Source organism: Prorops nasuta, unplaced genomic scaffold, assembly GCF_024137725.1.
Source record: "Prorops nasuta isolate Cenicafe-Biocafe unplaced genomic scaffold, Cenicafe_Pnas_1.2 PNAS00002, whole genome shotgun sequence".
Taxonomy (NCBI): domain Eukaryota; kingdom Metazoa; phylum Arthropoda; class Insecta; order Hymenoptera; family Bethylidae; genus Prorops; species Prorops nasuta.
In genome coordinates this window covers 5980746-5997382 of record NW_027116799.1, presented here as the reverse complement: position 1 = coordinate 5997382, position 16637 = coordinate 5980746, and the positions used below count along the sequence as shown (strand labels likewise).

Sequence of the window (16637 nt, the reverse complement as noted above, 5' to 3'; positions counted from 1 at the left end):
GCGATTAATGAGTCAATAAAATGTTGAAATGAGCGTTAAGCGCGCGAGCGTCGGGTAGCGAAGAATCTGGGGAATTCAAGAATGAATAAATCGCGATCGATTAGTCGTGCAGGAAGTTTCGACGATTTATCATTGGGGATTTAGCAGCGACGCGTCATCGCGAAGTTTACAGGTTCAGCCTGGAATCTCGTTCGGTATGTTTTTTTTCTCTCCGATTGCGGTTGGAAGAACATTTGGCCGAGTTCGATGATCAGGGAAAACGGTCGATGATGCGTGAAAAGGTGCCACCTGTGTCTTTTGTGGACGGATCGTCCAACTTGTAACGCGTTGTTGGTCGGCTGTACGGAAATAATGGCCCCGTGGGGGGTCGTTGGGGCTCGTGGTTGCTCTGTTTATTTGTCAACGAGTGTCAGCAATCATTAGACGACCTCGAACTATCACCCGAGCATTGCTCTGCAGACCCCTTTTTCGCCCAAACGTATATACTTCTTCCTGAAGACGCTAAAATGTCATCGACGTTAAAACAGGAAAAGAATAAAGGATATCGTTTATTTTAAACTTCATTTACAGGAGCAAGTAATTTTCAATTACCACAATACTTGTGCATTATGTTTCTTAACGATTACAATTTTATATACTCTACGACATAACCGCGAAGCTGAAGAAAATACTATTTTCGAAATACCACCACCGGATGTAACGCTTACTGAGAAAAAAAACCAGAAGAGACCAGGAAGAATTCAAAGGTATTTGAAAAATTAGTCGATGAGCTTCTGCGGGGGAGACAGACAGACAGAAATTTGCTTATACCGAGAATAGGTGGACGTAATAATTGCAGTAACGAAAACTATGTTGTTTGGTTGGTTCTTCCGAGAGGAAAGTCAGCAGACTATAAGGACGGAACGAAAGAGAACGGGGCGGGGCAGAGGCCGCGAGTTACAGGCACGCAAATCTCTTGGACTCGAATGTCGAAAAATCAAGTGCTACCTGCTAATTATGAATGGCAAAAGAGGCAAGTTTGCGCCTACGCGCGCGCGCGCGGAACTTCGTGATGATCGATTTCGCGGATGCTCGGCGACCGTTTAGCCGTGAAGATCGATCTTCGCCGTCTGCCAGTTTAAACGACCGGGCTGCCTATATAATTGTCGAAAGCCTGGCAACTTTCTTGCGCAAGATTTCGCAAAATATCCCATTGGCAAGGAGGAACCTGGTGCCCGGAACCCACGCTTTCGGTATGATCTTCGTGGAAACTGAATGACTCGCGTGTTCCCCTCGGGATTTGCTAGGCATAACCAAATTTTCGTTACGTGATCCTCTGTTTCTGCTGTGTGTATATATATATATATATATATATATACATATATAGACAATTGCGTAACGTCCAATTTCTAAAAAATTCCTATGCCAGGGAGCATTGCAGTTATAATAGTTCTAGGATACTTCAGGTTCGTCTCGATGATGAAGGGGTTGTCAGCAGCACAGTGTATCTGTTCGGATCGACTTTTGTTTATATATGACTCGACGCAACACACACAGTATTTTCTCCCTTCGCCGCGTTGTTTCGAGAGAAAATCAAATGTCTATGTCTAATCTGTATTTATGATCGTAGGATGGAGTGCGACTATCTCCCCTTTTCCAATGTGACAGTCGATTGGCCAACGGGTCGCGCACAGACCTAATCTCGGCCGGGACCAAACCTCGGATGCTCTCATTATACTCGTACGTGTGTGTGTGTGTGGATTGTACACACACGTACGGTATATAGATTGGTCCGTCTCTCCCGGCAAACTCGATGGTCCTTTTCTCGTCCTTGCATATCCCCCACCCCCTCCCCTAGCTCTCTCCATATTGGTTCCGTTCCGAGAGTGGTCAAGCTTCTCGCCTGCCGCCTCCCTCCCCAGCAACGAAACGCGTTCGTGTCGAGGAGCAAGCGAGCGCGGGAGAGCGCGCGCGCGCACGCGGCCTCGTGCTCGCCTTCGAACTTACACCACACCGTTGGTTGGAGTTACAATCGGCTCCCTGGAGCAGCAGCAGAACGTGCGTGCGTCCGCCAAACGCCAAGCAGAGCAAACCGACTTCCACCCCGGTCACGGTCGCTTCTCGCGCTCGCTCGCTCATCGCTGCTCTCCCCGTGTCTTCGCTGGCCTCCACCCACGCGAAGAAAACAGTGGATCTCCGCAGATTTTATGCGAGTCGCGATCTCCACTCTCTCGAACAGCAGCGAAACGCGCGTGTGTCAGCTAAACGCAAAGTAAACTAACTTCCACCCCGGTCACGGTCACTCTTCGCGCTATAGCGGATCTGTGTTGTCTTCTTCTTCGGGGAAGAGAGTGGGTCTCTATAGATTTTATGCGAGTTGCAGTCTACTCCCTGGAGAAACTAAACGTGCGTGTGTCAGATACTACACTGATCGATGTAAACAGACTTCCACCCCGGCCACGGCCACTCTTCGCGGTAGCCGCTCTCTGTGTTGTCTTCTTCTTCGGGGAAGAGAGTGGAACTGTAGATTTTATGAGAGTTATAGTCTGCTACCGGGAACGACAGAAAAACGTACGTGTGTCGGATAAACGCTAACCGAAGCAATTCAACTTGCTCTCTCTCTTTACTGTTGCTCGTAGTTCTTGCTGTTATTTGCGTATTCTTCTTCTTCTTCTTCTTCCTGGAGAAGACGTGGATCTCGATAGATTTTATGCTCGGTACAATATTGTGATCGTATATGTATATGTAAACCTTAAGAGGTACCATCTTCTATTTTCGTCTTCGGAGGAGTGAATGGGGAGCACGTGATAATTGGCAAAAGTGGCGGGGGTAGTCGAAGGGAGGGAAGAAACCGCAGGTCGAGGGCGACGTCCCCGGACCCCGAGGAGGTGTGCCATTACGCGTTTCCTTGCCACATTTCTTTCGTTCGTTCTACTCGTCCCTTGCCAATTGGCATCCCCCCTCCTCTTCTTCCATCCTCCTCCTCCTCCTCCTCCTCCTCCTCCTCCTCCTCCTCTCCTCCTGCGACCGTGAAAGCGAACGTCTCGCCGCGTGCCGCCGCGCCGTCCGTAAAGTGTCACGCAGACCGCAGGACGAACAGGACCAATCCGCAAAACCTCCTATTTTACGAATATTCCATCCCGAGTTGGAACGTTCGATCTGTGTCAAGGACAATGAATAAATAGTGCATTGATTTGAGACTAAACCTCGAAGAGAGAGAGAGAGTGTGTCCAAGTGGTTGAACTCTTCGGCGACACGAGCTAATTTCCTACTTGGCGAGTGGAGGCTGCAGCAGCGAAGAGGATACAAAAATATCAACAGGTACGTGTCCCTTTTGGTTTTCTTGCCAATTAAAGACCGGCTGCCACCTGATCAATGTCAAAATGTCCACTCTTGGCAATTTCATTCGACGGTAAAATGAGCTCGTGCCTTCGGTCGTCTCTGTAATTTTGACTCTTTCGATTAATCATCTTAATCCTCGCCAAATGTGCAGCATAGATATAGCATGCGGTAAGTTTTATTGTTATACGTTCTTAAGATTCGATTCGTTTGGACGATCAGTGATAAACTCGTCCCAATGATCCCAAGGGTACAGAGTCTCGAGAGGATAATTTTGATCGATATACCATAGGAGACTTTGATAAATTTATATGCCAGTGATAAATTAATGTCTTAATTATTAGTGTTTCGAGGTTTCGATCAATTAAACTAATTTAGGACAATTTTGCAAAAGACTTCCAATCGACTGGAGAGTCGAGCTTATATGTGTTGCTGCTTTGAGAGAGCGAGAGGGAAAGAGAGCGGAGGGAGCGGGGGTAATTAGAATAATTCGAGCCGCCGTGGTTCACGCCACCCGAACGAATTTGCATTTTAAATGAAGCGATGGCGTGCCAGGGTCCCGCCAGCACCGGCAGAATCGCTGGAACTTTGCGCTTTATAAGGAACTTTAATATTTATCGCTCCTAGGTCACCGAAAATATCTCCAAACATCTGAATACCAATTCCACGTGGGTAGTCACGGCTCTCGATGCTCTACTATAACATGCTTCCTTTTCACCGATGATAACACACTCTAATTTCCATTTCTCTCTCCTATCATATTATTAATCGTAATGAAATCGAAAGAGTTTTCGAAGCAGAAATCTGTATAGTTTATAAATCGTGATGGGAAATGGTCGAAGATTATCGACTTTAACGTGTTCATGATCCGGCCAAGATGTCGTGCGCATGTAGCTCTAATATATTCAGATTTTTATAGCCGGTGGCGTATCGGAGATACGGGAGCTACCCCCTTCGCGTACCATTTAAAGCCTGCTCAGCCTAATGAATAAACAAAAACTAGATTTCGCTTAGGGCTTACACGTAAAAGCGTGACCTTACTGGCAATTTAACGCGACGGTTCTCAAAGTCTCCTGGAGGAGTGAAAAAAAAAATCCCTCCAGATTTCCACTAGTCGATCTCTCTTAAATTTCCAACGTCTGTTGACTGATCACACGTTCTGTCCTCATCTCTCGCACGGCATTGATGTCTCCGAGGAATTACGAGTTTTCGTGCAGCTTATTGGTAGACTGTCGAAAGCAGAACTGGAATTTCGTAATGTTTCATTTTTCACGGAATTTCGATAATTATCGGTAGCGATGGCGATTCGCGAAAGCTGCATGATTTCACGAGAGAACGGGGAATTTTTCAATGATAAAGAAGGAAGGATCGAGGAAGAAGCGTGGATCTGGGAAATCGATCGAGTCGAGCGGATGTTACGCGGACAAAAACCAGTTTCCGCGAGCAACGCGAGTTGCCAACTGCTAAATTGCCCTGGGAGTGATTTCAAGGTGTCAGGCAGTACTCGTTAAAGGTAGGATCGAGGTGTCCTCGATCCATCCTCAGGATATGTCATCCGATCTACAAATTTTTTCGTCTCGTCGGCGATCGCTCGGAGAAAATGGAAAGTTTTTCCTTTCTTCGAGAAGCATGTACATATATATATACATGTACACTTTGAAAATACAGGATAGCAGCGCGTGGATAAGAGGTAGAGTAGTGAGAGTCTTAAGAAAGAAGGGGGGAGGCGGAAAATAAGAATGCGTGCGTAGCGTGGCGGGTGGCGTGTACTTTGAGATGCAAATTAATGCACGATTACCAAAGCCCACCCGAAAACACCCCCGTCTTGTATAAAGGTACACTCTTATTCGTGCCTCGTTCGGCTATACTCACGCAGCAGCAATTCTCGTCCAGCTCTCTATATCACTCTTGCACACAACTTTGTCAACTTGTATGTAGTACAAATTTAATCAGCCCTCTACATTCGTGTTCGATACAATTATATACTTGTGTAACTTTTTTTTCGTCACTCATATACTATATATATATATATATATATCTACAAGATTTGTGCGTTTCTCGTTCTTCCGAATGGCGCGAACCTGTGCGTGTCGGTGCGCGCGGAAAAGGAGGCTTTCGATGCCTATAACCCCGCATTAGACTGCTTACACGCTCACTCGAACGGCGATCTGATATAAGCATTACACACGTTATGCGAGTTGCCTCTTTCTCTAAATTTTTTTTTCTTCGCAATTTTCCCCATCGGTTTTTCTAGTTACCATGTCCCACTGCACAGTTGCGGAGGAACGAGCGGGAAAAAGCCGCGCGGCTGGAAAATAGTTGAGAAAATTCGAGTGGATTCGATCGTGTCCTCGATCTTGCCTATATACGTTATCAGCCGGGAATGAGAGTCACGGTGTGGCTCGAGCAATATTTTGCCGCGCTCTGCCTTATCGTCGCGGTTGCATATTTAAGGGTTGCCATGTCAAGCGTCAAGCTCGCCCTTTGAATACATTTAAATTCATTACCGGCGCGAGCTACGCCGTTCCGCGCCTTGCCGTGACCCACACATACACACACACACACACACATGTGCATGTACATACACCTATAACTATACGATCCAGTAACGTCAAAAATAATTTTAGCCAGAAATTAAATCATTACCTGCGTGCTCGTCGATGTATTCCATTGTTCTCTTTTGGATTTTTTCTATGTTTTTATTTGTTACAAACTTTGAAAATGCAAACTATAGTTTATCTTTGTGCTTTTTCTATGTTTCAGACACGTGGTTCGAGATCCTTGGCAGAGATGCCTCATACAGGTGAGTCTTGAGGCTTTTATTAGTATTTGTAAACTAGTATCATTATTGTATTTATTAATTTAAGGTGAATAATTCAGATTTCTTAGAAACAGGGGAGAGTGACGAGTGAAATTATAGGGGTGGGGGTGCTTTGATCCTTTTAATGGAAATATATAGATATGGTTTTTAGTGAGACGTTTAGCACGAGGTTGGCTACCGTCGCGTCGGCGAGATCAGAGATTTAGAATCATCGGCCCTTTCGGCTATAAAAATGATAATATCTCTCTCTCTCTCGCTCAAACTTGCAGCTATATTCCAAACAATTCTCTACCCACCTCTTCGAATAGTTAGCTTCGACCGGTCTCGTCTAAATAACGATTCGAACCAACGGATTATTAACGTACGCTCGTTTTACCCAACGCTGTTTTATCATCGAACAACTATATAATTATCAAAAATGATTATTCGACCAGGTGACACTTAGTTTCCAACTACTTTCAATTTTTTCTTCAATTCTGTCGACCGTGATGGAAATTCTGCGTTCAAAAATTGCGCTGAATAGTTCCGACGGTATGGGCCACAATATACACCAGGCTCTGCGGAATAATTTAATCGAAGAAGGAACCAGCGACAAAACTATTCGAATACGTGACTTCTATATATAGTATATACACATAGGTGTATGAAAAGATATTATTTGATATTAATGGTTGAGATGGTCGCTTCCCCAGGTTAATCCATCACGGACTTGGAAATTTTGGAAGGCGCCGCTCGTACGTTATTTATTTCGTAGGACGACGGAGATTTTTATGTAGATAAGTCCCCTTCCTGGATGTCGACGCTTTTTGCCGTAATAATCATTTAGGGCCGTGCGCGAGGTCCTTGTATAATTTCGCAAGGCTCCCGGAGGCCAGTGGCAGCGTCGAGACTCGAGAGAGGAAAAAATCGTACTTTCGGACGAATTTCTACGAAGCGAATCCACCAGGCTTGGATCCAATTTCCTCGCCTCGTCTCTTTGTTCAATCTGCGAGGACGGCTAATGAGGCAAATAATGTCGCGCACGCGACACATCCCACCTTGCACGGGCTATTTTCAACCATTCCCCCCCCCCCCCCCTCATCCTCTAATTTCATTAATTTCAACCAATTAATTTTTCCTTCGGTTAAAAAACCCTTTACCGAATTTTGCAACTTTTTCTATCAAAATATTCGTAGAATATTTTCGGTAAATTAAAACGGCGAAAGATTGATATAGCAATTTAAGTCTCTTCATGATCTGATTATTCTTGCAGTACGATCTGCCAATCGATCTCGCGTGTGTGACCGCGATTGAATTTCTCTTAAAAGGAATGAAAATTGTCGGGAGAGATAATTTAATTAAATATTTTGCGAAAAATCTGAATTGCTTTTTGGAACTTGAGATTGACGGCATTTATAAAAAAAAAATGTAATTTTGGTGGTAAGCGAGTTTTTGTAGATCGCTTATCGAACGGGTCTTCAATTACTCAATATATTTGGGATCGTATGATTATCAGGTATATCGTCGTGTCCCGGTGCTAGTGTGCTTGTCACGCGTAATTGCAAAAATGCTTCATGGAATCCGAAAAGTCCTTCCCACTCCTCCTGGATCTCGCTTGCACGCGAATAATCGCGCACGGATAACCGGACTACCTGTACACATTGTATCTCGAATGAAATGCGCAATTTCATTTCCAATGTGTAATTTCAGTCGACGTGTCACGCGCAGAATAAGCAATTATCTCGTTGGTGAAAAGCAACGACGAAATTAATTCCTCTGCAATGGATAATAAAATAAAATCGACTTGTGTGTGTCTGTATATGTGTGTGTGATCTCATTTCGGGCCATTCCCATACGACCAACTGTGTAATTGGTATATATCGCCGAATGTGTTGCCAAGATTTTCATATACGTATATATATGTACACACGAAATTGGACGAATAAAATGAAAAAGGAGCGATGGATGATGGAGTGGATGACGATGGGGATGAAAAAACAAGTGCGTGAAAACGCTGAGACGTTCCGAAAATGGTCGATCATTATTTCGGGCAGCATCGTCGGCGCGAGTAATCGAGAGTTAATGACGCGTAATTAAGCACTGAAGATAATTATTATTAACGATCATCCAGCCAAAGGTACGTGAAGACGCGTGGCTGGAATCCTCGGATTTCTCTCTTCGACCCGTATTAATTTCGTCTCAATTATCAACCATCCATTTGATGCTTGAAACAGTCCTAACCTCATATAGTATATCTATATATATTTATGGAGATATTAGAATCCACACACCGAGTGTCTCGCTATTCTCCCGATATTATTTCTTTTCAACGCTTCTCCTAATTCCAGCAACTATCTTTCAAAATACCGGTTAGTGTCGTATATATTATATACAGTGGTTTAAACCGATCTTGAAATCTCGGAATATAATATAATTATGCCATTGAGTTATCGTCTGCTACCGGCCCTTTTAGCGCAAGCTACTTCGAATCGACTCAAAGTCCACTTTTAGAAATTCGAGTGACTGCAAGGGGACTTTTAATTTTTAGCTCTCTTAAGGGGAAATTACTCTGCTATATAGAAACAGATAAATTTGTATAATTCATTTTATAAAAATTTGAATCCTGACAATGGAATATCAGCTCTTTGTTCTTGTAGAACGCGAAATATAGATTTTCTCCCAATTTCGAACACATCGTGCACTCGTTATGCAATACTCTCGTTACTCGAGCTCGCACAAAAAATTGTACGTGTTTGCAAAATAATATTAAGATTCGGAGAATCTCGTTGAATATGCAAATAGGGGCTAATTTTTCGCTCGAGGAGGATCAGGTTTCACCGGTGATATTGGAGAAGGCGTATATAGAGATGAATCTTCGACTTTCCTAGCTGCAATCGAACTGCGCTAATTGTCTTCCGTTACCGCGGGCTTATCGACCCGGATGCGTTCCAGGTGAAAGCGGAACGATTGAATGCCAAGGGTTAAATCGTAAAAATTATCCGTGAAATCCAAACGAATATTGATCTTATATATCGAAGAGATTGGACTTAGGAGTATGAGGAGACGTTTCGTCATCCAAGGAAGCAATTTTAATCCCTTTAGCCGCAAATTTTTACTAGAATACGGGTGATAATTAGAGTGAGAGAGGGGGGGGGGATGTCATTAGGAAACTACACCTGCCAAGACTCGAACAATGCGAGATACGCCATCTTTGGCACTTGGCCAACTATACCAGATCTAAGAACCTGGTGCAAAGTCTAAAACCTATAAAAACTGATTTATCTATATATAAATCTATTAAGAAATATCAAATTTTCACGCAACACTCATTCGAAGCAAAAAAATAAAACTCGACAATAATTCTATGTAAAAATTAATTCTTTTATTTATCCAACGATATATAAACTTTTTTAATATATCCATCACACTGCACTCTGAGTCGTGTTTTCAGTATTCTGTAAAAACGATAAAAAAGAAAACACTGTTATTACATAAATTTCTCTTAAATCATGAACTATTTTATATTCTCATATATTGCACAATTACACGATCTATCGAAAAATGCATTATTCTATACTCGATGGAGTTTTAGGTCAAGCGGGAGTAAATCAGCTCGGGGGCGTTTTCGTAAATGGCAGGCCTTTGCCGGATTGCGTGAGGCAACGCATAGTCCAATTGGCCCTTGTCGGAGTGAGGCCCTGTGATATCTCCAGACAACTTCTGGTCTCCCATGGATGCGTCTCGAAGATATTGACGAGATTCTACGAAACTGGCAGCATCCGGCCTGGCAGCATCGGCGGAAGCAAGACAAAGGTACAATATTACGGTTATACTCGTATAATTGCAATTTCATCGAGGTCGTTACGTGCATCGAAGAAAATTTGATTCGCGCTTCGAGTCGCAGGGAGGTCGAGCTGCCACGTACAGCCTCTAACAAAAAGTCCCTAGCTACGGTATTCCTGATGCGATTTTAAGTGAGGCTTGTATGTTGACCGTGCGTGCAATTATATTCAAACACCTTGCAGCGGGAATTTGCATAATTTCATGGCTTCGCACGGTTTCTCGTCGATGCGTGGCGAGGCCTGCGTGGTCCCGGGGGCGCCGCGACGAATTAATCAAATCGCTCAGACTGCCGCGCTCGATCCCCCATCGATTTCGCCCCTAGCGATCCGTCGGAATTCACCGAATCCTGCCAAAACTCTCCTCGACACTGCCCAACGATCGCTATATATGCACACACACATGTAAGAGACTATCGCATTCCACGGTTGAGCGGAAGAAAATTCCTGGAGTAAAAGACTCGATACGGTTGGTACTTTTTTCCTTCATTTTGATATCCGGGAAACTCACGTCCACCGTTATGAGCTTGCCTCTCTATCTCACACACACACACGTACGGAGAAAGCTGATATACAAACGACGATATAATTGTCAGGTAGCACCGACAGCCACTTCGAGATTCGCCCTGAACTCTCCGCGTTGCACACTTTAATCAAAAAGTCCGCGTCAAATTGAGCGTTTAGCGAGGCTGAATTATAACGCTTTATGCGCACGATTTGCCGGAGTAACGAAATAATTCACTCGGTTTAATTGCGGTAATTAGTTGGATTTTGTGACTGATAGGGGAAATAGGCGAAGCTGAAAATTATAAAGCGATTGTTTTCTAGTATAAAATATGTTGTATATAGGAAGAGATGCGTTGAATTTCGTAAGTGATTGTCGCATCAATCGACAAATTATCGCGGATCTACACGTGTTCCGTGTACGGTATGTAACTTTTTCGCGGCGTGTCCCGTACTTTCCTCGTTATCTTTGTGCTTGGAGAGCCACGATACGCGACGGATAATCACCTGACAGCACGACAGAGAAAATGGTCTCATGAAAAATGCACGCCCGGGGCTCTGCGGTCGCTAAGTGGAACGCATTGAAAACTCCCGAAACCTTCTTATATCTCGGAAATAGAGAGGAGGGGGGGGGGGGGAGAATTTAAGTTGGGTCAACCCTACCGTTTACACGTGAGCGAGACACCTGGACTCGAATGAGAAATGCAAATTTGCCAGAGTTAAATGCTTGTCCGACTAAACGAATATTCACGAGGTGCTAAAATATTTTGTCACTTTAAAAAACAATTCGGATTCCTCTTGTGTTCGGATTGTTGATCATATACGCGTGACATCTCAAGATCCTGCTGATTCGATCGATTCTCCTTGCCCAAGGACACTCGCTTTCACAGTTTACAAGCTGTATACAGTCGATCGGACACTTTTCCCTATCCTATCTGGCAATTAGGATCTTCCGTGATCATCAGTTGAACACGTGCATCGTCAACCTCGCGGGATCTCTGAATAATTGATGATCCATTTCCAATTATACAATATATATAGGCTGCGTTTTAAGGGGTCAAGAAGGAAATGAAAATAAAGAATTTTTATTATAACCGTAATTGTTATTCTGAAATGGATGCTGATGTTCTTGCAGCATATACACGCGATGGTAAGGGAGGGGGAGGTGAAGTAATAATATGTATATAAAAACTACGAAATCTATTGGAAGAGGACTGGGAGTATATGCATCTTCGAGTTGTCAATACGAATCGCGAAACAAATGCTTAAATCTGTTGATAAACAAAACTTTCAAGTACGCAAAGCAAGTGTTAGCATTCGTTTTACACAAAAGGTTTCTCGAAAAAATTCTTTCTATTGACATCTTTCATGCCCTTTATAACTGATCGTAGTGTCATTGAAAAAAACTTTGTATGTCATATTCAATTGAGATAATTTCGGTGGTAGCACCAGTGTTTTGTGCCCGGGCGAGTGAAACTGAAAAAAAGGGGAGGGGTAGGGGGAGATACTTAAGGGCTAATAGTTTGGGAGGGGGCTAGTGGAGGATCGCGTGCTCCGGGGAGCATCTCAGATTCTAATCTGAGACTTCCGTTGTCGTCGTGGGCACAATTACCCTCGTTCGATCAGTGTGAGAGTGGTGGAGGGGGAGAGTCACCCTCGCACACACAAGGAAAGCACAGGTACGAGGAAAGCGAGCTCCAAACGGAACGAAGAGCCGGTGTGCCACCCTCGCGCACTGCAGAGACGCGTAAGTGGCGCAAGTTCGAAGAGGAAATTACCAGGACACATCTGGCGTTAAACGTTGGATAAGCCAAACTACCCGAACAGGTTGTCGTCCAACTTGGTAATTACCGGCCAAGTACGAACGTTCTGCGCTCACAGGCCACAGCTGATAAATGTTCTCCAGTCCCCCTGTGACATCCGCTTATTCCCTTTCTCACCTATCGCCTCACCCTTTTTTGTCAGAACAAAGCCAATTAACCTGGTCGCACCGGTCAAGCCGATTTTCACGCGATTCTCTCTCTCGCACATACACAAAGGAAGAAATAGAAGCAAAACAAGGAAGAACGCCAGATCCAACCAAGCTCTATCTCGTTCCAGTTGGACCCTTCGAGGCGACCAATCGAATCACACCGATGTGGCAATCTTAAAATCTGTCAGTACGAATAACATTTCCATCGGTTTAACATAAAATTATCGTCCGCCCATTAGCATTCATCAGCAAGTGAAATTAGCCCAAAGGCCAGATTTTGAGCACCACTGCAGATGAGGCCCTCGAGGGCCTTTCGCTGCATATATATAAGAGTGAAATTAAATTTTGTCCCCATCCCTTACATAGTACTTTTGATATCTGACCGCGCGATGGCTTATCAGATGGTCGCAACTGGAACTTCTCACCTGTGAACGGCATGTGCTTCCTAAATTTTTTCCAGGACCTTCGTGCGCGAGCGGGACACCCCGTGCGACACGAGTGGTCCCCTTTATTTCTCCTGCTCAAGGGCAGCGACAGTTGAGCTTTCCGTTATATATATATATATATATATGCTTTCACGAGACCTGGAGAAATTTCACATAATTACACAGGATGGTTCGATTGCAGCAAGTAGCCACGCCTACGGTGGTGAAGAAGATCCTGAGGATGAAGCAGGAACAGCCTACGATGTTCGCCTGGGAGATCCGGGAGCAACTGGCGCGTCAGGGAGCATGCGACCCGCAAAGCTTGCCGTCGGTATCGTCGGTCAATCGCATCCTCAGGGGCGGTGGTCTGCACGCTGATCATCCCTCCATGGAGACTGGTGCATCCAGCACTTATCCCTCCCAATTGGCATCTAATGTTACCAGTAGAGGTATTTTTTAATAAATATATATATTTATATTGCGCAAATGAATAGGATAATTAGCTGGTGATCTGCTCTTCGATCATTCTTTCATGAAGACCGCGGTGTATCCAGTGATCCGTCCTAATTAGCGTCTAATGTTACCAGTAGAAATACATAAATAAATAAATTTATACAATAGTTTATATCCACTAAACAAACCCATCGTGCAAAAAAGAATAAAAGGAGAACGCAAAAGTGTGGCCATTATTTCTCTAATGATCACAAAGCACCTGTCCCTATGGCGTTCGACAACCACTCGTGTACTTGTTGCGTGATTTTTGCAACACCGGAGTCTTCTATGGCTGATGGGGGGATACTAGTATATCCGGTCGATCGTGTTTCGTCGGATGGCCAAAAATATCTCACCAAGCCAAGCCACGCCACGCCATGCCACGCCACGCCACGCCACGCCACAAAAGCGAGGAGAATTGGCAAGGCCCGTGGCCGAGATTGACTCGTCAGGCATCGGGAGATGCAACACGCAACCCCGACGAAATCTCCAAATTTCAATGATTTCTCCTGCGATCACGTGACTCTTGCAATTTCCTTGCCGCGTGCCCGTTTTTTCGCTCAACTCTGTCGTCTTCGCTCCGCGAGGATCAGCCATGAATTTAATGCGTTTCCGAGGCTTCATAAATTTCTAACGAAACTGGATCGCGTCCTTAATGAGAGCCAGATGATGGAGAACGGCTCGCGGTCGTAAGAAAAACTTGACAGGAATTGGTCGCCGGCTTTCGGGAATAAATCGATTTTGAGCGATCGACCACACCGTGCGAACATCCTGTATCAGCTGCTGGTTCCTCCAATCTGGATCCAATAGTAAACTCGTTATATACTATATAGATTATAGTACATCCCAATCCTTTACAAAATCTACTTGCATGGAATAACGAAACCACAACCTATTGTTTATTTACAGAAGCCCTGATGAGAACGGACTACCAACTGTTTTATCCAGGAGCGTTAGGTCCTCTGCACGTTTCCACCACTTCCGGTAACACCGGAACGCCTTCCTGGAACCCGAGTTTCTACTCGTCCCTCTACCAAGCGACCACGCTACATTTGCATCATGGAATGCAGTCGTTCACGTGAGTAAATGGTCCATAATAATAATTTGCAAAGTTTTAATTAATAATTAAAATGGATCCTGAAATGAAAACATCAGGTCTTTGGACTCGGAGAGGCTGTCGGAGCAAGCCAATGGCACGACGAATCAGGTGGAGCTCAAGTCGAGCTCGAGTTCGATGGCCGGTAGTGACGACTCCCTCGACAAGAGTGACCTTGACGAGAACACGGAGTCGCAGGATCATTACAAGTCGTACCAGAGTTCGCCGATAATTCTGGAGTTGGGTCAGAAGATCGGAAGCGACCGGAGCGCCTTCGTGAGGCACGGCACGCCGAACCCGTCCAGCGGCCAGAGTCCTAGGTCCGCCATGGCCGATAAGGAGAACTCCCGGTGCGAGTCGGAGCGTGCCGCGAGCAGCAGCGAGGCGTCCATGGAGAATCAACCGCCACAACCGCAAAGAAAACGCAATCCTTACTCCATCGAGGAGCTCCTGAAGAAGGACGAGTCCAAGGTCACGCAGAAGAGGCCCAGAGTGGCTGCCATGGGTGTCGTTCAACCTTGCGGGATCGTCCTCAGCAAGGAGATCTAGAATCAAAGCGTAGATCTCGTTGTATCCACTATAGTTGATCGATGTCCCTGCATAGATCCCCGTCCGCTACTCACCGAACGACTCATCCATGATCGCTATAGCCGTTATAATTTATTCTTTTCATCTTCTATATATATTATATATATACAGTGTGTCATTTCTAGCGTGCTGTCTGTTATCTCTCTAGGTTTCCCCGGTGTCACCCTTTATATAATTTAAAGATCTCCGCGAATGTGTAAAACCAACTCTCGTTTCCCGGTTTTTAGCCGATTTTTACGAGGTTACCGAGAAAACGACACTTTCACTGATTCAGCAAAGCTGCGGGGAGAATAAAATGAAAATGACATTAAGAATAATAACGATAATCGTAATGAGATGATGATAATAATCGCGGCGAAGAGAGTGCATTAGCCCCGAAAGCGAGGAGTACCGTTCTGGATAATGAGAAATTAAGGCACGGATGGTACCAGGTACAGTGATGGGAGCGAGCATTGAAATTGGCGACGAGATGATAAATAATAAATAAATGATTGTAAAAGGGAAGAGCGGGCATATGGCGGAATATGCAAGAGGCAGTAAAAGCATAAACGATTCGAGGGTGTCGCTCGCCAACACCGTGTACGCCGTGTGTATACGTCACGTGAAATACGACGAAACGTCGTTGATGCACAAGGGAATTAAACGGCATCGTGGCTCTCTCTCTCTCTCTCTCTCTCTCTCTCTCTCTCTCTCCCCCCTCCCTTGCATTTACAGCGTTATAAAAACCTTTTTATCTCGTTCCTCATCTCGGGCTAATTAATGCACTATAAAATGCTCATGGTTTAATGTCGAACGCGCCGGTCTTTTTGTCGCAGCAGCACGGCAGGCTTCATCAGGATCCCATACGTCTCAATTCCCAAGCAGAAAGACTTTTAGTGCGTCCCATAAAATCATTGAATTCCAATGAATCTGTAAATATTTCCAAGCAGTTGACGCAGCTTTTCCCCTGTCCCATCCGGTATTGGCAAATTTTCGCGCGAGATCTTTTTCTCGTTATTTCCTGCACGGCCATAACGTTTAAAACATTGCTTTTGCCATAACGAGGCGTAAGAATGTATAAAGTGTATGTCGAACGAACCTAAGTTACTCGAACGACTTTCGTTGAAATATTTATTGTAGAATTAGAAGCTGTGAAATTGGCGTGATTATTCTGTATCCACGACGAGATACTTTTAGCTTTCGATAGAGCGAGGATCTTAGATTTACAACTTGTTTAATAGTTGTGGCGAACGACCGAGGGTAGAGGATAATGAGACGCTCGCTAGTTTAAGGTTTAACATAGATTTGTAAAATAGCGAATTACGAGTAACCTGAAAGGTTCGATTGCACTATTATATTATTTACAAGTCACTGTCTATCTTCTATCTTCTCTCTCTCTCTCTCTATCTATCTATCTATCTATCTATCTATCTCCTTTTCTCAGTATTACCTTAAAACGACAAACTTTTCGTTCTGCCAGTAAATACAATTGTGATTTATCATAGATTCCTATGATTAATATTGTGAGCCATCATGCAAAACTATACAAATAATACTCGTTATGAAATTATCCTGTATGATATCATTAAATATATACTAGTCAAAATCATCTGAATTCTGTGTT

The 16637-nt window shown here is 44.3% G+C and overlaps 1 protein-coding gene across 1 annotated transcript; it reads left to right on the top strand.

Annotated features, from left to right (window-relative positions):
• Nucleotides 1-2098: 2098 nt before the first annotated feature.
• On the top strand, nucleotides 2099-16622 carry Poxn (Pox neuro). The gene is made up of 6 exons (XM_066732427.1): nucleotides 2099-3300; nucleotides 6082-6121; nucleotides 9711-9931; nucleotides 13061-13307; nucleotides 14260-14428; nucleotides 14506-16622. Exons 2-6 carry the CDS (start codon nucleotides 6109-6111, stop codon nucleotides 14993-14995), a joined length of 1140 nt encoding a protein of 379 aa, XP_066588524.1. The 5' UTR covers nucleotides 2099-3300; nucleotides 6082-6108; the 3' UTR covers nucleotides 14996-16622.
• The last annotated feature ends 15 nt before the right edge of the window (nucleotides 16623-16637 follow it).

What these genes read in the sequence shown, in the direction of transcription:
- Poxn (XM_066732427.1), top strand. An exon ending in TCGGCGGAAGCAAGACAAAG is followed by an intron (nt 9,932 to 13,060) that starts GTACAATATTAC and finishes GTTCGATTGCAG; the next exon opens with CAAGTAGCCACGCCTACGGT. An exon ending in CATGGAATGCAGTCGTTCAC is followed by an intron (nt 14,429 to 14,505) that starts GTGAGTAAATGG and finishes TGAAAACATCAG; the next exon opens with GTCTTTGGACTCGGAGAGGC.